The sequence below is a fragment of the Cavia porcellus genome, unplaced genomic scaffold, assembly GCF_034190915.1.
Source record: "Cavia porcellus strain 051 isolate PalLab524CR breed Dunkin Hartley unplaced genomic scaffold, mCavPor4.1 scaffold_32, whole genome shotgun sequence".
NCBI lineage: Eukaryota > Metazoa > Chordata > Mammalia > Rodentia > Caviidae > Cavia > Cavia porcellus.
In genome coordinates this window covers 35,567,990-35,594,025 of record NW_026947515.1, presented here as the reverse complement: position 1 = coordinate 35,594,025, position 26,036 = coordinate 35,567,990, and the positions used below count along the sequence as shown (strand labels likewise).

General features: G+C 40.8%; 2 protein-coding genes across 5 annotated transcripts in view; one reads left to right on the top strand and one right to left on the bottom strand.

Annotated features, from left to right (window-relative positions):
* Rabep1 (rabaptin, RAB GTPase binding effector protein 1) overlaps positions 1-16,505 on the top strand; it is a 140,667-nt gene extending 124,162 nt beyond the window's left edge. For all 3 annotated transcript variants that reach the window (XM_063242162.1, XM_063242161.1, XM_063242163.1), the window contains 7 exons: positions 4,526-4,624; positions 7,742-7,882; positions 10,894-11,083; positions 11,613-11,668; positions 13,824-13,922; positions 14,805-14,921; positions 15,519-16,505. In XM_063242162.1, coding sequence (XP_063098232.1) covers positions 4,526-4,624; positions 7,742-7,882; positions 10,894-11,083; positions 11,613-11,668; positions 13,824-13,922; positions 14,805-14,921; positions 15,519-15,620 — 804 coding nt within the window. In that variant the 3' untranslated portion in view covers positions 15,621-16,505. The remainder of the gene's footprint in view (positions 1-4,525; positions 4,625-7,741; positions 7,883-10,893; positions 11,084-11,612; positions 11,669-13,823; positions 13,923-14,804; positions 14,922-15,518) is intronic.
* Positions 16,506-18,320: 1,815 nt separating this feature from the next.
* Positions 18,321-26,036, bottom strand: part of Nup88 (nucleoporin 88) — a 35,195-nt gene continuing 27,479 nt past the window's right edge. For both annotated transcript variants that reach the window (XM_003466299.4, XM_063242164.1), the window contains 9 exons: positions 25,270-25,360; positions 22,681-22,782; positions 20,849-21,007; positions 20,463-20,588; positions 20,295-20,360; positions 20,089-20,169; positions 19,675-19,801; positions 19,304-19,422; positions 18,321-18,557 (listed from right to left, as the gene is read on the bottom strand). In XM_003466299.4, coding sequence (XP_003466347.2) covers positions 18,494-18,557; positions 19,304-19,422; positions 19,675-19,801; positions 20,089-20,169; positions 20,295-20,360; positions 20,463-20,588; positions 20,849-21,007; positions 22,681-22,782; positions 25,270-25,360 — 935 coding nt within the window. In that variant the 3' untranslated portion in view covers positions 18,321-18,493. The remainder of the gene's footprint in view (positions 18,558-19,303; positions 19,423-19,674; positions 19,802-20,088; positions 20,170-20,294; positions 20,361-20,462; positions 20,589-20,848; positions 21,008-22,680; positions 22,783-25,269; positions 25,361-26,036) is intronic.

The window sequence follows — 26,036 nt, the reverse complement described above, 5'->3', positions numbered from 1 at the left end:
TATATATATCACATAATAAAAATTCAGAAATTCAGCAAAAGGAGAGAATACTGTTTTTTGTTTTTGTTTTTGTTTTTTTTTTGGTCTTTTTGAGACAGGGTCTCCCTGTGCAGTTTCAGGTTGGCCTTGAGCTCACTTTGTAGCCCCAGCTGGTCTCAAACTCACAACTATTCTCAAGCCTCAGTCTCCCGAATGCTGGGATTACAGGCATATTCTGCCATGTTTGGCTGAATACTGAAATCTTTTAGAGAAATATAGCAAATGAGCTATAATGGCAAGCCCATCAGACTAACTGCAGATTTTTCAGCATAGTACTAAAAGGCCAGGAGAGCCTGGAGCAAAGTTTTTTAACCCCTTATCACCCAGACTTTTTTTTTTTTTTTTTTTTTTAGTACCAGGGATTGAACTCACGACCATGGGCTTACAAGGCAGGCACTTATGCCGCTGAGCTAAATCCCCGGCCCCTCAACCCAGACTTTTATGTCTTAAAAATTAGCCTGCTAAAGTGACAGACAGGATCTTCCATGACAAAGAAATCATACACATGACCGCTAAACCAGCATTTCAGAAAACACATAATGGAATTCTAGACCAGTGATGGTGAATCTTTTAGAGATTTCAACAATAAAAACATTCGGCTGCATACACATGCCTAATACTGTCCTAGACAGAGACAGGGAGGCCGCCACCACCAGAAAGTCCAAGGCAAAGTGCACATCTAACTAGGCCAGTAAACAAAAGGAAAAAATAAAGGAATCAGCACTTGAAAAATAATTTAATCCCAGGACGTAGTGAATACCTTACAATAATAGCTCAAGATCAGACATTTCAACTCCTCAGTCAAAAGACAGACTGGTAGAGAAGATTTAAAACAAGATGCAGTTAAAACTGCAGACAAGAGACACACCTCCTCTGAAAGGAAGCACAGAAATTGAAAGCATAGGAAATGATACTTCAAGGCAACCCACTTAGGGCCCCTCCTGTGTCTCAGGAGCTCCTGTTCTCCATGAAGTCAGTGTATCAGTCATCTAGTAGGTAATGAAGTAATCTTTCTTACTCTCTTGTTACATAATGATTATACTGGCAAATCCAGTGACAGTTGCATAAAGGCATTTATTTAAATTAAAAATAAAAAAGGAAAATGATACTCCATTAAACTAGAGCCCTAAAGCAAGCAGGAGTAGCTTTCTTATTTTCAGATACAGTGGACTTCAAGCCAGAACGACCAGAAGGGACAATGATGGCTCGTAAATACTGATAAAAGGAATAATTCAACAGGAAGAGAGAACAGTTGTAAATATCTATGCGCCAAATGTCAGTGCATTCAGTTTCATAAAGCAAACTGGACTTAAAAGGACAGATACCAATGCAGTCAATATGGGGAACCTCAACACCTCACTCTTACAGTTAGACAAGTCAGCCGGAGGAAATAGTCAACAAAGAAACATCAGGGCTAAGCTATGCCATTGAGCAAATGGATTTAACATGTATCTACAGTGTTTCATGCAACATCAGAACCCACGTTTTTCTCAACAGCACATGGAACTTTTTCCAAAATAGACCTTGTTAGACCACAAATCATGCTTAAATAAAAGAATTGCCTACTGTTGGATCATAGTGAAATGAAGCCAGAGATCAGCAAAAGAAACCACAAAAACTACACAAACACCAGTTTAGATAGTATGATACTGAATAATCAATGAATCACAGAAAAAATCAGCGAAGAAATAAAAAGGTCCTAGAATCAAATGACAGTGGAAGCATAACATACCAACACCTATGGGATACAGTAAAAGCAGTTCTAAGAGGGAAGAGTAGAGCTATAAAATGCACACGTAAAAAGAACAGAGCTATGTCAAATAAGTCACCTAATAATGAATCTCAAGGACCTAGAAAGACAGGAATAACCCAAGTCTGAAACTAATTAGAAGGACAGAAATTGCAAAGATTAGAGCAGAAATTAATGGAACCAGGACCAAAAAGCAATACAAAGGATCCGTGAATCAAAGACTGGCTTCTCTGAAAGGATGAGAAGGGGTCTGACATGGTGGAGGTGGAGGGAAGGGGAGCCGAAGGGAAGTAAAGAGTCCAGATGCGGTGTGCGTGTGTGTCAGTTTCCCCACGTAAATGTACTTACTGTGTATCACAGTAATACAAAAATGGTAAAAAGTGGTTTTGCCAGTTTGTGTTACTAGCAAGGCATGAGAAGAATCCAATGTCCTGAAACATCTAATTTTATAGTGATTTTCATAAGAAATAGTATTTTATTGCACATTTCTGTTGAAGTTACTTAACATTTTTCATGTTTATTTGCCATTGCAATGTGTGTGCACGCGCACATGTGATTCCTAATCTCTGTTCCTTACCTAGGATTGATTGTTTTACTTTCCTTCTTGGTGGTGTATTTCTTTTTTATTTGTTAGATATTCTTTATATGGAGCTTTTTGATTCTATCTGTTGCATATGTGTTCTACTTAGTCCCTTGTTTTTAATGGTGTCTTGGTGAATAAAGGTTCTAGATTTTAATGTCATCAGATTTACTGATCTTATCATATGCTGTTGCCCGTGACTTCTGCTGGTTCTTGGTGGGACTTGGGTTCCTGGTTTTCCCCCGGCCAATGTCTTCTCTATTTTCTATCATTTTTGTTTGTTTTCAAATCTGTCTTGTAATTCACTGTTTTATTTTTCAAAGGAGTCTTATCTATAAAATTATCCTTTGAGATTTTAATTGAAGTCATTGTTTTTTTTCAGTTTATTAGTTGCATTTGTTAATCGTTATTCTGGTTCTTTGTTTTTTTTTTTTTTTTTTTTTTTTTTTTTTTTTTTTTTTTTTTTTTTTTTATTCTGGTTCTTTGACAATTCTGATTTTCCCTTTTGAGTCCTTGAATCGGTCAGATATATAAGCACTTCCATGTTTGGATTTGTTATAGACCTGTTCCTGTTGTCTGTTTCAAACACTGTATCTCTCTGTATTTCAGTATTTTACATTATATATAAAAATTACTGAAATGATATAAAGGCCATGATGATATGTGTAACCACTAGAAGCAGGCAACTATTAGTGCTCATGGTCCCAACTCACTTTAATCTAGTTGTAGGATATTAAGATTTACATGCAGTTATGAAGGTTGGATTATGTAAAATTGTTACTTTCCCCATGGGCCGCGGTGGCAAACCCATGGCATGTGTTCTACAACAGAATGTTTCTATCATTGAAAGCTCTACAAGGTTTGTTTTCGGTAGCCCAAAGCCCAGGACATTTACCTTTTTTTTTTTTTTTTTTTTGTCTTTTTCATTTTTATCAGTATCAGGGATCAAACTCACAACCGCCTACTTGTATGGCAGGTGCTTATGCCGCTGAGCGAAATCCCCAGCCCCTAGGACATTTACTTTTACTTGGTGAACGATAGACTTTTCACTTTTGCCACCCTGTCCTGGACTAATAGGAGCCCGGCTAAGCATCTCAGTGTCAAATGTGTTTCTTTGGGAATCGGTATATGCTTCTAGAGAACGGTTTCAGACGATGCACTCCATTCTTTATATGTTCTCAGCCACTTCCTTGGCTCTGTGATTCCTTTTTGCTTTGCTGGTTCTTTAATGCCTTTCTGAAAATGTATTTTATAGTTTTTCTAATTCTCAGTAGTTTGGTTCATATTATTCAATCCAGCAATATTAGAAGCAGAATTCTAAGTTTTTAATGTATATGTCATTAGTTTTCAAGTAATTCTGTCCTCTATACACATTAAATCTAACCCCAGAGTGTAGAGTTCAGTGATCAACCATGTAGGTATAGCCCTTGAGTAACCCGCTGGAACAAGGCGTGGTGGTGCATGCCTGCAGTCCCAGCGACTCAGGAGGCCGAAGCAAGGGGGTGCAAAGCTCAACGCCAGCCGAGGCAACTGTGTGAGACCCTGTCTCAGGAAAAGACAGGATTGACTTCAGGGGTACAGCACTTGCCTCTCGTTCACAAAACTTTAAATCCCCAACTCACCTCTCTAACTGTAGCTCATTCAGCGCAATCATTTATCCTTTAATGTTTTTATTTTCATGGGGATCATTCTAGTTTGTTACTTTGTAGCTGTGGTTTTGTTTTTCCAAAAGCATTATACCTAGATTATGTGGGTTCATATATTATGCTGTTTGTTCTTTTGTGGCAGCATGTGGCTCTGGGTTTCTCTGATACCTTGAGTGATCTGCAAGGTGCCTGAAGTGGCACACATACCTGTTCAGAGGCGGGTTAGTGATTACCATGGAATAGTAAAATATCAGTTCTGGGCACAGAATGATGAAATGGCAGGGTTAGTTTCAGAATAACCAGTTTTCCTTTGTCTTCTTTTTTTTAAAATTGTTTTTTAAAGAGAAAAAAACACACAAAAAAAGAAATCAAACAAACAAACAACAGAAGCCAAACAACGACAACAAAAAACAATAGTTGAACAGGATTTCAAAGCAAGATGATAGGAATTTAACAATGGTTGTTATATAGCATATTGTTTTCTGACTGTATTTTTTCCATTTTTTCAAGATCTCTGCACTTGTCCTGAGGGCACAAGCTTCTGAGATCTTACTTGAAGAGTTACAACAGAGTTTTTCCCAGGCAAAGAGGGATGTTCAGGAACAGATGGTAAGTCAGCATTTTAAATACACATTGCATACATTTATTCCTTTTTGTTCTGCATTGACATCATCTTTATCTCCCTCCTCAAAGCACTCACTGTTGCACTCTTTAGGGCCCATAGAATGTTGGTAGTGGTTGAAAATACTATAAAGACCTCCTTTAAAACTGACCTTGAAACAAAGGGAAAAAAAGGAAAAAAAAACTTGACCTCTTAGATACCTCCTCCATCAAACAAATCTTACCTTTAATTCAAATTTATTCTCCTGTGGGAAACTTAAGTAGAATTAACTGTGAACCAAAATTTTATTTTCAGTTCCAAACATAAAGAGTTGAAATCTCACAAGAGTACCAGCTGGTGTCTTTTGAACACTCATTGTGCAGTGTGTGTGTGTGTGTGTGTGTGTGTGTGTGTTTCTGGACAACTAATTTACTTAGAGTAACGTTATTTTATAGGACTTATGAAAAAAAGATATATGATATTGTGGATTTGGGGAATGCAAAGAAGGCCACCAGTTTTGAGAAGGATTGAGACAGCTTCATGAGCGAGAGCTGTTTGGAGTCTGCAGAACACATAGTTCCCTGACTTGGGCCTTTATCTGCATCGCTCTTGTTGCATTTGTCTTGTTCTCTTTTCTCAAAGTTGGAGCCCCACATCTGACGGCCCTGGATAAATTAGCCAGAATAGTCCTGCAGGGATGGCCATTCAGAGCTTCCTCCTGTCCAGCTCTGTGAGGGATGACACTGGAAAACAGCACAGGTAGAATGGTAATTACTGGGCGTTGAGCTAGTTTCTGAAGGTTCTATGAACAGATCTCTGAATCCTAGACCGAGTCTTTAGGGAAGCTTTTCAACCTAGTCATTGACCAGAGATTTTAAATTGTTCCTCTAATTAGAAAGTACAAAATAAGAATAGTTAAATGTTGACAAAGCTTCATGGTGTTGTCCCCTCTTTTTCCTTCTGGTTATCTTTTAAAGCTCACATGCTAACACTTTTTCAGAGTGATTTCACTCACGGTGAGATTGTTGCCAGTGACACTGGTGAATCACTGATAATAAGCTTGAGATCCTGTGAACTCAAATGCTTTTTTTTTTTTTCTTTTCTTTCAAAGAGAATAAAAATAAAATAGAACAAATCCACTTATAACAAACCAGTGTAAGTGATACATGACTTCAAAACAATACAAAATCAACAATCATTACCTTTATGCCTCTTGTTGTCTTCAAAACAGCTATAGATGACTTAAGACATAGCAGAAATCCGACAAAACAAAACAGATGAGAACCAATAAAAAACAAAACAATGAATGCAATAAATGACTTCAAAATAAGACAACAGTAAATCCAGAATGGCTACCGTAATATAGTTTGGTATCTTTGAAATAGCTGCCCATGCCATTGGATATGACATAATTAAATAAAACAAAACAGAACGAAACCCAACCCAACAAAACAGTGAAAATGATAGACTTCAAAACCAGATAATAGGGAGTTAACAGTGGCCACCACCTTAAGAGGGAGATCCCTATAGGTGCCACACTGCATGCCGCATCCTCTGAATAGATGACCAGGCCACTAGCCCTAGACCTGCAAGGTTAGTGAACACCAAACAACACCAGCATCAGATTGCATTTCATCTCCATAGCGATAGTCACAGCCTGTGTTTCTCTGGGTCAGCAGGTTGCTTACGGGGAGAGGGGTCTATGACACTCATGGGAAAAGGCTAGGGCCTGGCTCTCAAATACTTTTTATCATTTTCTGAGAATTACCATGCAGGTTTCAATTTTCTTTTCTTTTTTTTTTTTTTTCTTTTTTTGGTAGCGAGGATTGAATTCACAACCTTGCGCTTGCCAGGCAGGTGTTTATAACATTGAGCTAAATCCCCAGCCCTCCATGAAGGTTTCTTATTCTGAGAAAGAGAAAAATGCCTTAGGCTCCTGAAGAATGACTATGGTAGGAATTGGAAATCTTAATATTTTCCCCTTTTTATTTGGAAAAATTTCAGATTTGCAGGACAGTTTATGAAATCAGCTCTTCAAAGACCTTCACTTTGATTCACCAGTTGTTGGGATTTTGCTACATTAGTGCATTTCCATTTGCCAAGTCTCTTACTGTCTGTACTAGGTGTATTATCTCTGTACATTGTGTATTTCGGTAGGTATCTGCTATTTGAAATTACTGAATTAAATTGTAGACATTGTGCTACTCCTAACTATCTCAGTGTGTATCTCGTAGGAATAAAAGACTTGTTCTACATGGCCACAGACCTTTGTCACATCCTTACAGTTTAACCACTTGTCCAAAAATTCCTTATTAGTGATAGTTTGTAGACTTTGTAAGAATCACATACTGCATTTTATCATCATGCCACTTTGTTGCCTTTAATCTTGTACAACATTCCACCTCTTGTAACATTAACATTTTTGTAGTCCAGGTCACTTGCCTTGTAGAATGTTTTAGATTAATTGTCTTGCAGATGTGTTTGTCTGATTATTTTCTCATGATTTAATCCAGGTCAGACATTTTGGCAACAATACTATGTTGACGAAGTGATTAGTGAGAAATTCATAACATCATGAGGCAGTAAATAAATGATTGGCTATTCCATTATTTTTGATGTTAAGTGTGATTACTTGGTAAAAAGATAGTTTTAGATAGCTGTTTGATTATTTCAGTGAACAGCAGACTTACTAGAGTGAAAATATGCAGTGGAAGATGGAGATGCTATGTTTTCTTTCTCCCCCCTTCCTGTTGAATGCATGCCATGAGGCCATGGGAGTTGTCTTAGTGTACATGCTCTGTGTGATACAAGTCTCAATTATGTTGGCCACTTCCACTGAACTAGAGATCCTGCTTCTGTAAGCCAGAGAGAGGAGGAGTTCATTATTTTTAGCTGATAGAAACAGTGCAAAATGAGCACAGATGCTTGTCCTCTTGCCTGCCTCCTATTGGATATGTGTAAAGATGCAAATCAAAACATTTCTGAGCTCCTTTCTAGGTCTTGGAGAGCTTTATTATTTACCTTTCCATTCTCGAACCTTACTGGGTTTGGCCTTTTCTCTGGGGAAGCCGTCCTAAGACCAGATTTCCTTTTCTGGCTGTGATTAGTATCCCTTTCTGTTTCAGGCTGTGCTGATGCAGTCACGAGAACAGGTTTCAGAAGAGTTGATGCGGCTACAGAAAGACAACGACAGTCTCCAGGGAAAACACAGTTTGCATGTCTCGTTACAGCAAGCCGAGGACTTCGTCCTTCCAGATACTGTAGAGGTGACGTATTTTTCACATGGTCAAAACATTGTGAATTATTTTTTAAGCAACTTTATTGAGATGTAGTCTATAATCCTAAACAATGCAACTTTTATTTATTTATTTTTTATTTTTTATTTTTTTTGTCTTTTTCCTTTTTTTTTTTTTTTTTTTTTTTTTTTTTTTGTCTTTTTCCTTTTAATCGGTACTGGGGATTGAACTCATGACTGCCTGCTTGCAAAGCAGGTGCTTATGCCACTGAGCTAAATCTCCAGCCCCTGCAACTTTTATTTTTTTAAAAGAATATTTACAGATAAATGCAACCACTACCACAGTAAATTTTGGGACGTTTTCATCACCTTAGAGAAAAACTCCTTACCCTTTAGGTACCACTCCTGATTTTCCTTGCTCCCAATCATAACCACCTACTAATCTGTTTCCATCCCTATAGGTTTTCCTGTTCTGGACTTTTATTTGAATGAAATTATATATTGTGTGGGCTTTTGTAATTAGCATATTTCATTTAGCATGTTTTTGGGATACATTCATGTTGTAGCAACTATTAACACTTTATCACTTGTTATAAATGAAAATTACTCCATTGTATGGATATTTATTCATCCATTAATGGATCATTTTCCCACGTTAGGGTATAATGAGTATATACTTTGTGAAAAGTGTTTACATTGCTGTGGAACGGTTAAACTTTTTCTAAAACAGTAGGATAGCACAATTTTGTCTTTCCACCAGCAGTGTGTAAGGGCTTGAATTTCTTTATATACTTGCCAGTACCTATTGTTACTTCCTTTTTGATTATAGCCGTACTAGTGAATTTGAAGTGGTATCTCCTTGTGATTTTGATTTGCATTTTCCTGAATTACCAGGGTATTGAGCATTTTTTATGTGCTAACTGACTGTATATCTTTCCTGGAAAAATGTTTATTCAGATCTCTTGCTCTTTTAAATTGGGTTACCTTTTTATTACTGAGCTATAATGATTCTGTTTATGTTGGCTAAATATAAATCCTGTATCAAATATATATTCGCATATTTTTTCCCATTCTGTGGATTGTCTTTTTTGTTTTCCTAATGTTATCCTTTAAAGAACAAAAGTTTTGAGTTTTGTGAAGCCCACTTAATGTATTTTTTCTTCTGTTGCTTGTACTTTTGGTGTCATGAATAAGCAGCCTTTACTAAGTTCAAGTTTTTGTGTTACTCATGCCAGATCAAATTAAGTATTTGTTAAGATCATCAAGCTGGCTCCTTTTGGTACTGTCTTGTTTCTGTGCATGGTACTTAGAGTTATAGCACACCTGCCATTGTTATATTCTTCTGTAGTTGGGTGAATTGGGGGCTCTGAAACCACTTACCTGAAGAAATTAGTAACGTCTCTTTTATCCAGACTTAATACTCATGTGTTTGAGTCTTTCGGCGTATAAAAATATCTTAGTAAGATGTAAGATAGGATATCAGTCATATGGTTGTAATTCCAGCACTTGGGAGGCTGAGGCAGGAAGATTGAGTTTGAAGACAGCCTGGCTTATCTGGTGAGACCCTGCCTCCCTTCGCCTGGCTAAGTATAAATTGTACAGGCAAAGATGAGTTTTTCTGCCAGGCATGGTGGCTCATGGCTGTAATCCCAGCACTCGGGAGGCTGAAGCAGGAGGATCATTGTGAGTTCGAGGGCAGCCTGGGCTACAAAGTGAGCTCAAAGCCAGCCTGAAACTGCACAGCGAGACCCCGTCTCAAAAAAACAAAAAAAACAAAAGATGAGTTTTTCCTTCTTTTTTTTTTTTTTTTGAGTGAGGGTAAAGAGGACTGAGCTCAGCACCTCTTGCATGCTATACAAATGGTTTAACACTGGGCTACATCTCCAGCCCTTTTTATTTATTTGTTTTTTAAAGATAGAGTTTCACTATGCTGTTCAGGCTCACCTTGAACTCACTTTGTAGCCCAGACTGCCTCAGCCTCCTGAGTGCTGGGATTATAGATGTGCACCACCACACAAATTTTTTTTTTTTCCTTTTTATCGGTACCTTAGATCGAACTCACGACTACCTGCTTACAAGGCAGGCGCTTATGCCACTGAGCTAAATGCCTTGCTCTAGAGGACATTTTTAAATTAAGTTCTTTTTGAGACAGTCTTGGTAAACTGCTTAGGCTATAATCTAGAATTTGTAATCATCCTGCCTTGGCCTCTCAAGTAATCTTGATTATAGCCAAAAATATTTCTTAGAATAATTCTCAAAACAAAATAGAAAAAATGTTATTTGTGAAGTCCTTTGTTCTTTTCTTTTAAATGTTAAAAAATATTTAAAAACAAACATTACGTAAATTTACAGTTTTGTAAATGTTCCCCGAATGTTTACCCTACAGATACAGCCTCTACAATTTGGACCTTGTTCTTCTTCCCTGTGTAGATGTTAACATTACTGTTTTTTATTTTGCTCAAAAGGGAAGAATTGGGAATCTGTGTGCTTGTGCCATCAGTTTACAATCACTGTTTTACCACTTTCTGCCTTGACATTAGTCTTTGCTGTTTTGGCAAGAAAGATTCTTCTGTTCTGTGCTGTGAGGCTTTTTATTCTTAGGCTTAAAAAGTTATCTAGGAATAATGGCTTTTACTTTAACTTCTGGCCTAACATAGTACTTTGCCTGTGATAAATGTTCAGTAAGTGTTTTAATAAATAGGTAAATAAACACATTTATTTTCTTAAAAGTTGATATTTACTCCTGTTTGTCTTTAATTAAGCTGTTATTTGTAGTGAATCTTGTGTCATTCACAGTACATATTTTTGCCTAGAATTGTCTTGCTTCTGAATGTTAACATGACTTGACATATATCTTTGAAGAACTATGTAGATTAAAATTCCAAATCTTAAAAGATTCTATTAATTTATTTTTTACTTGATTGTTTCTTTAGAGTCTTAATTTTGAACTATTTACAACAACATCTGAAATTGTGGTTGTAGAAAAAAATTTTTTTCTTCCCCCCTTTGCAAATCCAGTAACTGTGTGTTTCTTGACTCCAGGTGCTCCAGGAGTTGGCACTCAAGTACCGCGAGAACATCATTCATGTGAGGATCGCAGCAGACCACATGGAAGAGAAGCTGAAGGCTGAAATACTTTTCCTCAAAGAACAGATTCAAGCTGAACAGTGTTTAAAAGAAAACCTTGAGGAAACTCTGCAGCTAGAAATAGAAAACTGCAAGGAGGAAATAGGTGAGGATGCATGATGCGGGTTGGGGTTAGAGTCACACACAGGTAGCGCTGTTCCGATTGTCAGAAGGAACTCTGCACGGTCATGGGATATGGAAGCCAGAAAAGTGTGAGGAAGAATTAAATGAAGTCTCAGCTCCCTTTTCCAGATATTCTGATATCCAGTAATTGGGAGTTTAAAAAACAACCAAAAAGAAACAGCTTCACTGTCCTCTTAAGGAGCCCTTGTGATTTCTCCGAAGCAGTTACTTAGAGTTGGAAAACCAACTCAGTAGCACCGACCAGACCCCCAAGGTCTTTGCAGAACGTGGCTGTGAACCGGAGTGTCTTTTCCCCTGACAGTGCGATGCGGATTGTTCATGCAGAGGCAGTCATGACACAGGGTACTTGAGCTTGACTATAGTGCTGGTTGGTTGAGGTTAATTCTCCTCCCCATGTTTAGCTTATGTATTTTTGAGTCTTTTGGGTATTTAAGAAGAAATTTTTAATGTGAAATAATAAATGATCACTAATACTTGTCCCTTTTTCCTAGCTTCCATTTCTAGTCTAAAAGCTGAATTAGAAAGAATAAAAGTAGAAAAAGGACAGGTAAGTCACAAGTTTAAAGTTTAATTCTATTGGCGACTGGCGGTTGCTTATTGAATCCTGCTCTGCTAGAGCCAAGGAGTAGAAATAATGGAAGCACAGTCCTTCCTTGAAGAAACTTCTGAGTGGGGAGGACACTAGTAAGGCTGCCATCTGTCAGGCCACGTGGTGCCTGAAGGCTGTCAGGCAAAGACAGAGACGCAGCTGTAGCCTGGAGAGTAGGCAAGGGATGGGATGGCCTGGTGTTTGCTTACAGCGAGTAGAAAGCACGCAGAGGCTTTGGCAGGCAGGGCGTGACGTCTCCAGGTGGGCAGTGTCCTCGACCAGGTAACACTGGTAGACGGCTTTATTCAGCGCTTGGGCCTCAGCGTTGCTTGACTCGAAGCTGCGCCTCCGTTCTGCTTCTCCCCGACTCCGGCCGCACTGTCTGCCATTCTGTCTCTCCTGTTTTCACTCCTGCGGACCCGTTTCTGGGTCTCCGTCAGGTACTCAGTTCTCTGAACTTCTCCCTCCCTTCTCCTTCCCACCGTGCCTGCACTGACTCTTCCTCTGCAAGCTGACCGGATCTGATGAGCTTTCCGTTCAGCCAGTCTCTCTCTCACACACTCGGGGTCTGCTGTCTGCAGTCTTCTGCCACCTCTCTTGACTGCCCCAGCCCTGGGTCAGCTGCCCCAACCTGACTGCCCCGCCCTGGGTCAGGTCTGGTGTCCCAAACTACTGAGACCACCAGAATTGGCGGCACTTTGAATGCTCGTGTTGTCAGAGAGGTCTCCACTGCTCCCTTCTTGAGCCTTCATTTGTCCTGAAGTGTGTCTGTCACATCTGTCATGGTGGCCCTTTGCTTAGTCACCATCACCTCAGCCTGCTCGTTGGCAGCAGCATTTCCGTTTTCAGCAAGCCTTGCTCTTGAAGTCTTAATGGGTTCACCTTTAGTTTCTGTGCTCCTTGGTTACATGTGCTCCTACTTTTATTTCTGGCCTTCTCTTTATTGCTTCTTGAGGAAAAACAACATGTTTCTCATCCCATTATCTTTTCCAGCCACTCTCTCTGAGTTGTGAGTTTTGAACTGCTACCTCCTCATGATGTTCGCTGTTACACACAGACATGTTCAGGTGTCTCCCATTAAGAGGAAAAAAGTTTCTCTTTGGCTTGCATTTCTCTGTCAGGCCACCAGTTTTATTCACTATCGTGCCGAGAGCTATGTTTTTGTGATCCTGGGGATTAAACCCAGGGCCTCTCAGGCTGCTTCCCTGCTGGAATCTGCCTGTGACTCCGCTCGGCTGCACAGGTTGCACTGCAGCGATGACCACTGTTCAGAGGCATGTGGCTCAGTGCAGTGCTTGCCCAGAGTGTGCAGGCCCTGGGCTGCATCCCCAGCATCACAAAGAAGGAAAAGTGACCAGCGTCCAGATGTGGCGATGTTTCAGCCCTCCATTCCATTGCCATCTCATGTCTCACGGGCCTCCTGTAACAGCCTAACCTGTTCCCGTCTCCATAATTTAACCTTTTCTAGTTCGTCTCCATATTGGGACCAAGCTGATCGTTAGAAACTATAAGCTTGACTGTATTCCAGTCTGGTTGAAAACCTACCTTTGATACCTTTCATCAGTAAGAGCAAGCCAGGATTTCTTAGCTAGGCAGAGAGGTCTTTTTGCCTCACGTGTTTTCCTAGCTTGGTTCTCTTGGGCTCTGGCCTTGCTGCAGTTTGGAACTCCGCCTCATCCCTGAATGCTTTCTTAGGCATGGCATCTGCTTGCTGTTTTTGTCTGTCTCTCTCCACCTTCTCCCCTTCACTGTCCTTTTCCTTTCTCTATAAAAATTTTCATCTTTTAAGAGTCAAATGTCTCTCTTAGGAAACTTCTTCCAACTTTTCTGGCAGAATTAAGTGCTACTTTCTCCATGTTCCTGTATTCTAATTACTTACAATACTGTGTCTCCTGAATCTCCATCTCCATTGGTTAATGAAAGAACAGGTCAGGAAAAACAGTCTCCCGATGTTAAAGGGCAAGGGAAGCTGTCTTAAGTCCAGCCAAGTGCAAGGCCTATGAGGACGCGGGCGGAGACGGAGCGTCAGCGTAGTTCTCAGCTGCAGGGTTCGCTAAGCAGTGTGCGAGAGCCAACAGGGGATTCTACAGGTTTCTTGTTTAATTTCACACAGTTGGAGTCAACATTAAGAGAGAAGTCTCAGCAGCTTGAGAGTCTTCTGGAAATAAAGATCAATTTGGAAGAACAGTTAAAGAAAGAGACTGCTGCTAAGGTGATATTTTTGTTGATTAATTTTAAAAAGCAAGTTTAAGATTGTAGATCATATCTTAAATGTTTAAAAAACTAACCAGTATTTTTGAAGTGTTAATGTTCTGAAAGTTGGCAGATGTAACAGCTTGCAAAAAGAAAATCATTTCAGTAAGAGTTGGATTAAATCTTCACTCCGCCAGCTCTGCAGGGCTGGGGATAGGCTTTAGGTTGTAAGATTGCACAGAACCAGGTTCATTGCCTCGTTTGATCAGTCCAGCTAGAACAGAAGTGCATACAGTTATCATGGGGAAAACTTGCCTAGACTAATAGTGAGCTGTGTGGCCACACATGTAAGTGTGAAAACATTGTGCTGATATCATTCAACAGCCTCATGTTTTTAGAAAGGTTTCCATACATTCTGCTGAAGCATTTTTCTATAAGGAAGATTGGAGGTGGCTGGGGGTGACTGGGACATGTTTGTGAATTTCCCAGTGGGTCTGTTGTCAGAGGAAATCCCCCATGTTTCTATGGCCTTTGCCATGCCAGCTACTGATCTTAGCAGCTGTGCTTTTGGCCAGTCATTGTGACCAGCTGCAGGGGTCAGGGCACATTTCTTATTCTGGCTTTCATACCCAGATCACTTTATAACCTAGAACAAGTAAACTAGCCAACCTGCGTCCAGTGGATGTGGAAGTACAATGGGTACTCAGCTTTTCATTACAGTAGTAGGTAACTTAAGCTTCTAGAGGGCCTGAGTAATCGTGACCTTTAGCTCTTTGGCATTAATCCTCAAACTTTTTTTTTCTTTTTGGTACTGGAAATCGAATTCACAACCTTGTGCTTTTTAGGCAGGCACTGTGCCACTGAGCCGTATCTCTGGCCTCTCACTGAAATTTTTTTTTAGGTTGCTGCTGAACAACTGATGTTTGAAGAGAAGAATAAAGCTCAGAGATTACAGACAGAATTAGATGTCAGTGAACAAGTCCAGAGAGATTTTGTAAAGCTTTCTCAGACGCTACAGGTGAGGCATTTGGGGAACCACTGCTTCATTGATGGACAATTTGCTGTCCCTTATTTAATCTCCAGCGTTAAAGTAGTTGAAGGTGTAGGTTATTGTGGCTGGTTCTACGTCCACCCATCATCGGGGCTAGACATGTGGTGGACTCTCCGGATTTGCTCCCTTTCTTTTCCTTATACCTAGCCAATTTTGCTTCCTTAATGTTACAGTGTTAAGTACTTGTGGTCCCCCGTGCATAGTTCCTTATCTCCTTCCCTTGGGTCTTGTCCTTCAAGGGCCAGTTTAGGTTTGTCCCCTGCACGGAGCCCCTTTCTAGGTCCCTGCGCCAGACCACAGTGCCTGACCACTGCACTCCCTTGGCACTCTGTGAATGCCCACAGTGAAATTGAGTAGGTTGTGCTAAAACTTACCTCAGCGGTTTCCCCCAGATGAACTGTGGCTTCTCCGGGGTTAAGAGTAAGGTTTCATTTGTGCCCATGACCCTGGCACCTCCCTCACAGTGTTAGTCTGCTAAGTGGCAGCTAGTTTCAGCTAACCACGTCTAAGTAGAGCAGATCTAGGCAGGGCCCACCTCTGCTTCCATCATCATTGTTTCTCCAGGTGCAGTTAGAGCGGATCCGGCAAGCGGACTCCTTGGAGAGAATCCGGGCAATTCTGAACGACACCAAACTGACAGACATTAACCAGCTGCCGGAGACATGACCTTCAGAGAGCAGGATTCTAGCCTGCACTTCGTGTTTTTAACTCATCTTTAGAGCAACATTAATTATTATTTAACTCTTAGCTGAAGAAGTCACAACAAAAGGAAGACTGGGGAAAGGCTTATGTCTAGTGGGAGAAGACTGCAGCACAGGAACCAACAGCAGGGTGACTGGCAGCTGGAGACCTTCCCAGCCGGAACACTAATGAGACTCCGAACTTGGTGCCAGCCGATGGCATCAGGCAGCGAGGGAAAACGTGCTGTCTCTTTAGCTTGCTTTCTCCAGCATAGGTCTTGGAACACATTTCCCTATCCTAAAGCAACTTCCCAATAGTGTGTGGAATTAACTTCCTGTTTATAGATCCTGGGAGAGGTGTTTCTGTTGTCTAGAGCTCTTCAGTAACAGTGTCCAGCTAGCAGACGGATGTAGTGTGCTGTATGACTATTTTATATTAAAATACGAAGTGTGACCTGAGAGCAAGCCGTGGGCTACAGACTGTATTTCCCTGTTCAGTGCATTTTCCTTCTCACCATTGAAAATACTGGAGGACCTTAAAAGCTGTGAAGCTTTGCTGAGAACCATGAGACTGTGGCAAACAGTAGCAACTCAAGGACAGAATCAGGACTTGAAATCTTGGCTGAGAATATGTATTATTGAAAGTGGAATTTAAAGGAAAAGCACAAGAAACTGTTGGGGAGCACTTTTCCTTCTGCATACCTGGATAATCTTCACGGGCCTAAAGGTACCAGGATAAAGCAAAACTGGATAATCTTCATGGGCCTAAAGGTACCAGGATAAAGCAGAACTGGCACCATCTACTCTTTTGAAGTGTTTTAGTTATTGGATCAGGTGAAAAAAATTAATAAAACAAGCTGTCTGACATCCAGTATGCATTTATAAATTTTATTTTCAGTTTGAGTTTGTGTGCCGTTTATCAGCTGCAGAAATATGGTACCAGGATCTGACAAATTGTATTTTTTCTTTTACAGTTTAGACCTGGAGTGTAAGTAACAATGATTACAAATGAAGTTAGGGAAAAGCCACTTATTCTGTTTATCAGTTTGGAAATCTGCTTTGTCACTTTCCAAGATGTGAGATGTCTGTGTGGAAAAAGCCTCAGTGGAACAGGTCATCTTCATCATAGCTTTATGAAGAATCAAAGGAAGCACAGAGAATGGATTCATGTCTTCTGTGGTTTGCATGTTGCCACAACACCAGGGGAAGACTCCACTGTGGAATCTATTACATGGTGATTCAAGAGTAAAACATGTTTTGAAGTATTTTTTGTGATTGGTGTTGTATGAGTCTTATGGGAATCAGTAAATTAAGTAAATTTTTTGGGTTCACTTGAAGCCACTATTAGCATAAGTGAACTATTTTTATTACAAATTCATTCATTATGGAGTTGCCCTAAAAAGTCACTTTTTTCTGCAGGAAAAATGAAGACTACAATATCCCATACTATAGTTTAAAGTCCCTTTGTATAATGTGCTACTTGGTTTAAAGCAAACATTATTGAGTTACAGGCAATTTTAGTAAAGAATGCCATTGTTTAAATTAGCACTATAAATGAGTACCTTATAATTTCTCTGTACTGTCCTTCCAGTGACCCATTCTAGAGACTGAAAACCTTAGATGATTATTCTCCAGATGGGAACTGGGACAAATAAATACATGCTGATTAGGTAACTGTTTAGGAACCACATTGTGGCAGAGGCATCCTGCCAGAATCTGCTCAGTTGAGGAAAGTGTCATGGAAAAAACTCAAGTTGAGACTATAGATTTTATTCAACACTTCCTCGTGTGTAGCTACTGTGACACTATCCAAGTAGGAGAGAAGTTTTTAAACTAGGTTTTTTGCATAAATAGGATCTGATTTAGAAGGTGGGACTTATCCCTTCTAGGCAGTAGATCAGTTGGGTTTCACAGTGTTGCTGTGCTGCTCTCTGTATATATATATATTTGTTCTCTTAAATGTCTAATCTGATTTACCTCTTACCTATAATGTACCTTACCTATAGCTTTTAATTGGCAGTTGTTCAGCCATTTCTAGGCAGATATGGTTATTGCCTTTCAGAACTGGAAATTGAGGACAAAAATCATATACTGCACACCAGGCTGTTTCTGTGTTTAAGGTGCCAAAATCGTACCTCACACCCACTCAGTAGACAAAGAGCACAGCCACATTCAATCCTGAATGTACGGGGATGTGAGCCAGCAGTGGTCTTTTGTGTCTGTTGTGCTTGAGCTCCACCCTGATATCAGAAGTCCAACTTGAAATTTTACTGTATTAAAGGTGTATTAAGAAGGTGTTCAACCAGGCATGGAGGCACACATGTGCAATCCCAGCACTCGGGAGGCTGAGGCAGGAGGACCGCTGCAAGTTTGAGACCAGCCTGGGCTACAAAGGGAGCTTAAGCCCAGCCTGAACTGCGTAACAAGACCCAGTCTCCAAAGCACTAAAAAGCTGCTGCTGAGTAGACCGTGCGGCCTTTTCTGTTGAACCCTAGGATTTTGACCCCCTTTGCAGTCAATTTCTGCCACTGCTTCTCTAAAACATGGCTCTTACAGCTCAGCTGTGGAGAAAACTGAGTAGGGTCACGGAGCTCTGCACTGTGCAGCTGAATGTTTGTGTCTTAGGTTTTGTTTTTTTAAAATTCTGAGCCCTTGTTGAATACATGTAGACTCGTTATAAAGCACATTGCAATTTTCAAATAAAAGCATTTATTCAGTACTTAGAAAACGGATATTAAAAACAGACAACACACCAAAGTTCATCCAAGTGTCTTTATAAATTAGGGCTACCTGTTTATTTTACAATACGGTGTAAACCTTCAGTTGTTCTAACTTCAGGTGTGACTCTTCTTGGTGGCATCAGAAGTTTACATGATTGCGGATATCATTGATTTGCTTCACCATTTCTCTTATGTGTTCACCCCTGTAAAATCATAAGTCGTCACTTTCTGAATGAATAAGCCAGTAACATGGAGTCTTACAGATTTAAACTAGTTAACGTTGAAATATCTAAGAACAGCTTTGCGAAAATTACAGTGTTACCTTGGTTTATGGATTTTTGTCCACAATTCTAGTTGCAACTGTATAGTATATACCTGCTTGCAATTGGCTTAGCAGCAGAACTGTGGAATGAACTGTGACCAGAATCATGGAAAGAGCTGAGTCCATGAATTAAGAGGCCACTCAGTGGCTGCAGGTTTCTGACGGACAGCAATGGGAGTTCAGCACTTCACTAACAGTAGCTCACCTACCGAATCTCCCTCCTATGTGTGGCAGGGATTGAACCCAGGCCTTCACGTCTGTTAGGTGAGTTGCTCTGTCACTGTGCTGCGTCTCTAGCTCCAAGAAACATTTTTGAACATACTGGGAAATACTGGTGACCACAACTACACTGTATTACAGGAAACACGTCACTTTCCATTCCTCCCGCAGCTACTTTTTGAGACAGGGTTTTGCTGGCCAAGGTGACCTCAAATTTACAGCAATCCTCCTGCCTCAGCCTCCCAAGTGTTGGGATTATAGGAGTGCACCACCACACCCAGCACCGTTCTTGTTTCTTAAATCCCTGTCTGCTCTACAGATATCGGAAGCAAAGTGTGTTTGGGTAAGGAGAGGCTGGTTTTGGGGTGCTGGTCTTCCCACTGCAGCTGACTGGAAGCAGGTACTTACTCTTCCTTGAGGACAGACTGGATGCACTTCCGCTGGTAGGCACTCAGAGTAATGGTGGGCTTCTGAGGGCTCAGCACTTTCTCCATCTTCTGCTGCTGATAGTCTTTTTTCATAGTGACCTTGATATCAATGAGAACACGTATTTTGGCTATCGTCTGCATTTTCATAGATATCTTCTATGATTGTTTTCTAAGGTACAAGTGTTTCATTTTTTAAAAGGACAGACCTGCCGAACGAGTGGTGCATGCCTGTGCCTGACCCCAGCATTTGAGAGGCTGAGGCAGGAGGGCCGGCGTGAGTTTGAGACCGCCTGAACACACAGCAAGACCGTCTGATACAACCCAAGGACAGGCTTTCGTATGTATTCCTACCTGCTTGATGGCATTGCCCAGATGTCGAAGTTGGTCAGGAATCAGCTGCAGTTCTTTCTTCATGTCTCTCTCACTATCAGAGAGAACTGGGAGCTGAGAGTGGAAACTGTGAAGTACTTTTTTCATCCTTTAGAAAAGGTAAGCATACATCTCAGCTTAAGATCTCTAATCGGGAGATCATAAAGGTTGTAATTCATGAATCTGGTGTCTGGGAAGGAGGTCCACGTAGGCTGGGCTAAGGGACAACACTGCCTTCTCCGACATGTGTTTCGGAGGAGAGGCAGGGAGGGCCACTGAATTTTGCACGTAGATCAGCTGTGCTCAGGTCCATTTTAAGAACCCTGCTAGTACCCAAATACTTAATAACACTGTTAATACCTTAGTAGGGAACCCAGTGTTACTCAGCCCATGCACCTGTTCATAATGTCTTCTTGTTTTTCCTTGGCTTCTTCATATTTGTCAGCTAAGCGCTCAGCCATTTCCCGCAGACTTTTTCTGTTGGCATAAGAATGAAGAAGCTCTTGGGGTCCACCCCGATGTTAAAGCTGGAAGCTGTGTGCAGTGTCTGTCATGAGATGCCCTCCCAGGCTTGTTTCTCCCTAATTTTGATAGATACTTACCTCTCTTCTCGACAGTAATTGAGATCATCTAGTTGTTTCTTTTTCTGGTCATATAATAATTTGACCCTTTAAGAAAAAAAAAAGGGTAGTTAGAAGCCAGTTCTAGGCTATTATATAGCACGAGCTAGCAGCCAGGTATTAACAGTTTATGAACAGAGAACATTATACCTTCTCTGAATCTCCTCCTTTGCCAGGTCCTGCTTAAGAATGTACTGTTCTCTGAACACCTGGGTGGCTCTGCTGATAAGCTGGAGACATTCTTCAGGAGGCGGCGCCAAATCCTTTTCAGATGACCTTAGAAACAAAGTTTCTATCATTTTCTTTCTATCATTTTCCTTGGCCAAGTAAAACAGACTTAGATCACAGTTGCTTCCCCCTACAGTGCTTCTTATAAGCACTGTACTAGTTTTCTCTCCCTAGGTTATTAGATCTCTCCTCTGTCTCGCAACTTTACCACAGAAAAAAAGTGTATGAAACAGCGGAGGACATAGGGAATGAACAATAATATGGAAAGAGAAGATAACTTATTAGCTCTAAAGCCCAAGGTCCCATACTTCAGAAACGCTGGATTGGCAGCAGTGCGTTGCAGAATGCTTCTGATATGCTTCTCAAAGGAATCAGGGGTTTCAGCCAGAATACGGAGAGGAGACTCTGTAACTTCAACATCATCTTGGGTACAAAGCAGAGGAGGCGATGCTGGGTGGACTGTACTTCTGTAAAACAAACAGGTAAGCGTATCAGGGAGTTACCCTGTTACTGGGAAGCAGAAACCACATTTATCTACAACTCTTAAGACCTAAGATATTAAGCAGTATTCACTGTTTTGTTTTGTTTGGAGACAGGGTCTCACTATGTAGTTATTACTGGCCTTGAACTTGATTATGTAGCCCAAGCTGGCCTCGATCTCTCTTTGATCTTCCTGCCTCTGCCTTTTGACTGCTGGGATTACAAGTTTATGCCACCATGCCCAGTGGAATTACTTTTGTGTAACAAAGCGTGTTTTCTGCTGCAAAACGGTCACTTTTATTATCTTTGGTCTAATGGTGATGCCATTTCTCAAAGCATTTTAGATTATGCCACTCCAAACTCTTTCTGAAATGATCACAGCAGCATAAAAATGTAAGTCCATAATGAACCCTTTTAGCAAAGGACTGGAGAGCCCATTTATAAGTTAGAGCCACCAACACAAATAGAACACACCATTCTTTGGTGTAGTTTAGGTTTGGTCAAAATTAGTAAATCAGGTAACTACCATATAACATAATTCTATATAACTAATTCTATATAATTTGATTCCTATAAATTACTTGCAACTGGCAAATACTTTCCTGTGGTTTTATTATGAATAGCTTGTTTTATATCTGGTTGCAGAATTCATTCCAAAATTCTGAATCTGGGATGAATTCTGTGACCAGAATCATGGAAAGAATTACGTTCATGAGCTGAGGTACTGCTGTACTTCTATTTAGCTTTGCTAGAATTTTTGTTTCAGAATAAAGAAGACAAAATTCTTATTTGAATTCTTTCCCACATATTATAATAACTGATCAGTCTTTAAATAGCAGAACACCTTCTAAGGATGGCGAAGCAGTACAGTATTTTGTATTTATGTCAGTATATTACAAATACTGGCTTTGAGCTGATTTGGGTCTAGTGTTTGACACCAAGATGACTTTTGACTTTGTACTCTTATTCCTATATTCACCAAACTCAGAATGACCCACCAGGGCTGCTTAAAAAGGAAAACACTAAGGAGAATAAGGACTGTGAGTTTAGCTATGTATCAACTTTGCAGTTTTTGTTTTGTTTTGGTACCAGGGATCGAAATCACAACCTCACGCTTGCCAGGCAGGCACTTCCATCGCTGAGTGAAATCCCTGGCCCAACTATATTCCAACTTTTTAAAAAAATTAGTCCAATTTATTTGTATGTGTGGAGTAGAGGTCTGGGAACTGAACTCGGGTAGCGCTTGTCAGGCATGCACTGGGCCACTCAGCTACGTCCTCAATCCTATACACCATCTTCTAACCAAAGTTCACAGTCCTCACTGATGTCCTGTGAGGCTGTCAAAAAGGAACAGTGCATATGGACTCTGGAATCAGTCAGACCTACTGCCACATTCTCCCACCAACTGTGAAGTTCAGCACTTGCTGAGCTCTCGAGCCTCTAGGACGGGGTAACGGAGCTCTTGTAAACAGTGCTCTCCTGAAGGACTATCCTGGTGATACAAGGAGCAGTGCAGGAAAGTGAGCCTGGTGCAGACTGAGAGCCTGATAATCATTAAGTCTACTTTATACATGATGGAGTCAAGTATTTTTGTCCCCTATTCCCATTAGATTTGCGACATGAAACAGAAATATATGGAAAAATACAAAATAAGACATACAATAGCGGTCTTATAAGGCATTCGTAAGTACTGGTGATGCAGATCATCGTGGGGCCCAGGATATCAGGAACGATCCAGAATCCTTGAATTGGAGCTGGCTGCCTGAAGAAAAACAGCTAAGTCACAAAGCAGCGAATGCAATCACACCACAAGCACAGACACAACAGCTCTAAGGCCTGTTCAGGCCTGGGCCAGCAGCGGCTCAGGACATGGTGTGTGTATCAGGACAGTACCTTCCAAATTGTTGACCTGAAAACCTGTAACACATTTCTGATCATGTGTGTGTGAAGCGAGGTGCTGCCTGGCAGTGTAGAAGCCCCTTACCAAATGACTCCGCAAACCATGGCCCGGTGGGGCTCACTGCCATCTGAGCAGTTCACATGCTACACTGAAGTTCCCAATTCGTGTCTCCCCCTAGCTCAGATGTAAGCTCAATTACAGTATTTTTGTACCTAAGCGACTCAGACTCAGAAGCTTGAACAAACAGAACTTTTATTTCAGACTGCACACGCAATAAAGCCCAGCAAGTATCGCAGGACTTCATTCAGCGTGCATGGCCTGCATCTCTCATCTTTTCCTACTTCCCTGAAGACACGGGAAGCTAGGTATGGTATTACATCTCTGTAATCCCAGTACGCAAGGAGGCTGAGGCAGGAGAATAGCAAATTCAAGCCCAGGCTGGGTAATTGTTTTGTTGTTGGTACCCGAAATTGAACTCAGGACCTTGTGCTTGCCAGCAGGCACTGTGTTACTGAGCTGTATCCCTGGCCCCAGCCTGGGCAATTTAGCATGATTATGTCTCAGTAATAAATGTGTGAGCTGGAGATTAGATGTGGCAGCCAGGCATGGTGGCACATGCCTATAATCTCAGCACGTGGGAGGCTGAGGTAGGAGTTTGAAGCCACCTGGACTATACAGCAAAACTCTGTCTCAAAAAACTTTAAAGACAGTATATAGGAACCATGGTCAGTTCTCATTACCACAAATACAAAATCTGGAAACTATGGCCCTAAGGGGTAACTTAGGTCATCTCAACACATGACCACTGTCCATTTCTGTCTCTGAATGTTGACACCACCACCTCTTACATCTTTTGGAGATCATGCTGTCAACTGGCAATTTCAAAACTTGCCCACTGCTGTTTCCTCTCAGCTTACAAAACAAAGTGATGTGCCTGCTATTAAAAGAACAAAAACACCCGCACTATCTCCTAGGGCATTTCATATCATCACATCTTAATGTCTGGTTCCCTTTATTCTTTCTCACCTTTAGAACAGCAGTCTTTTAGGTGTAGTCAACATTATTTCTCATTCACCATTTTTAGGGGGAGGCAGTAGGCTGGGGAGATCTGAAAGGTTCTAGAATTTCAGATCACCAGCGTGAAAGCCACACCACTACCGGACTAGCATCCAGGTCATGAATTCTGACACTGCCAGCAGCTACGACGTCCAGGTGACCCACCTTGATCACAGCCTTCCCCTCCCAGAGCAGTCACGGCTGCAGCTCCCATGCTGTCACACCTTGTTCTGCTCTATAGTTTTCCTATCTTTTTTCATTCCTATCAAGACTAATGTTTTTGAAAGTGACACACATTTCCCTGTTCATTTTTAATCAGTATGGTCTATTGTTTTTTCTTCCCTCACAAGTATTTTTCCCTATGGTCCTCTGTATGCTAAATCCAGCTCATCACTTTCCTGTTATACTTCAAGATCTGCTAGCCACTGCTGCCTCTTGGAAACACCTCTGCCTCAGCACCCTACCCTCCAAGTTCTGGAGTTTCTCTGGCAGCTCCTTCTCAAGTTTCCTTCCTGGGCTGGGCCCCTCGCTCTGCTTACTGCTGATGCATAAGATAGGTGTGACGGACTTCTCTCTTCTCAGGCCTTCTCTACTCATTCTAGGCTCCTCTGGAGGTAACCCTGGCAGAGTCATGTTCCAGTGTGACAGTGCTCATTCTCCTAGTGTCCTGTCCGAATCACTCTACACTCCAGACTTACAAACCCAGCTATCTGTCAGGCTCTTCCACTCAGTTGTCCTATGGCAACACAAGATTCCACAGGCCTCCATTCATTGTCTTGTCTTACCAAATCTGTGCTTTCTCTTTTCATAACCATTTTTCTACATCTCCTTATCCTAAGAAAGCTGGAAGTCACTCTAAGGAATTCCCTTTATTCTGTTCTTCATGTATTTACTGCGTAACTAAACTTACAGAGTAGATAGACAAGAGGCCAACAGTGTACACTAAGAGACATAAGCTCTGCTCTCATGTATGTATGTTACAGTAGTGACAGACATTAAACAAGCACGAGTAGAAACTAGAGTATATATTACCAAGAACAAGAACAGAAGAACCCTAAATTTGACTAGGGACTCAAGGGAGTCTTCTCTAAAGAAGTGACATTATAATAAGAAACGAATCCCAGTGAAGTTTGGGACCAAGACACAGGAAACAGTATGTAGAGTGGTCCTAAGGCAAAAGAAGGTCTCTCATGAATATCTAATGAACTGGATACTTTCAGGGACGATGTGTCATGTATATGTAGGTATCTGAATTACCGAACTGAGCACGTACAAGGGAGAAACAGTCCTTACCTGCACGGCAATGGCTTTGTACAAAGGATGTGCTCCACAAAGCATTTTTGTTCTGCAGCAAGTTCTTGTAAACTATCTTTATCTTCTTCATCTACAAAGGAACACATTACATAAATTAAATGATGTTTAGACAAGTCTCCAAGTTAAAATGCTGATGGTATTACTTAAATGCAATTAAATTCTTTCCTGCCTATCAAGGATTATGCGTTTTTGACAGAAACATTCGCACTCCTAGGATCTAGATTTCTGTACTAGGAATGGTTTTCCTGCACCAGGTTTTTAAAATGTAGAAATGTTCCACTGAGAAAAATCCCCGACATCATTCCTTTCCATAGTCTATTTCATATCCACATTGATTTTTTTCTAATAACCTTTTGAACCAACCTACAGTACCTAATCTAAAGTGTACAATTCAATGGGTTAGTATACTGAAAGAACACTTTCTGCATCTGGATTAGTCTATTCTGAACATTTCATGTAAACAGAATCATACAACATGTAGTTGCTTATAATCTGGCTTCTTTCACTTAACATGTTTTCACGGTTCATTCATGTTGGAACAGGTATGAAACTTCATTCCTCTAACTCAACAGTGTTTCATTGTATGGGTGGATATACCATCTTTTTTTTAATATTCATAGTTGAAGGATACTTAGCTGTTTGGCTTTTGGGCTACTGCAGATAAGACTGCTATGTGGACATAAGGGTGTATACTGAGGTGAACTGCTCAGTATATGTTAACTGTGTATTTACTGGTTTCAGTCACC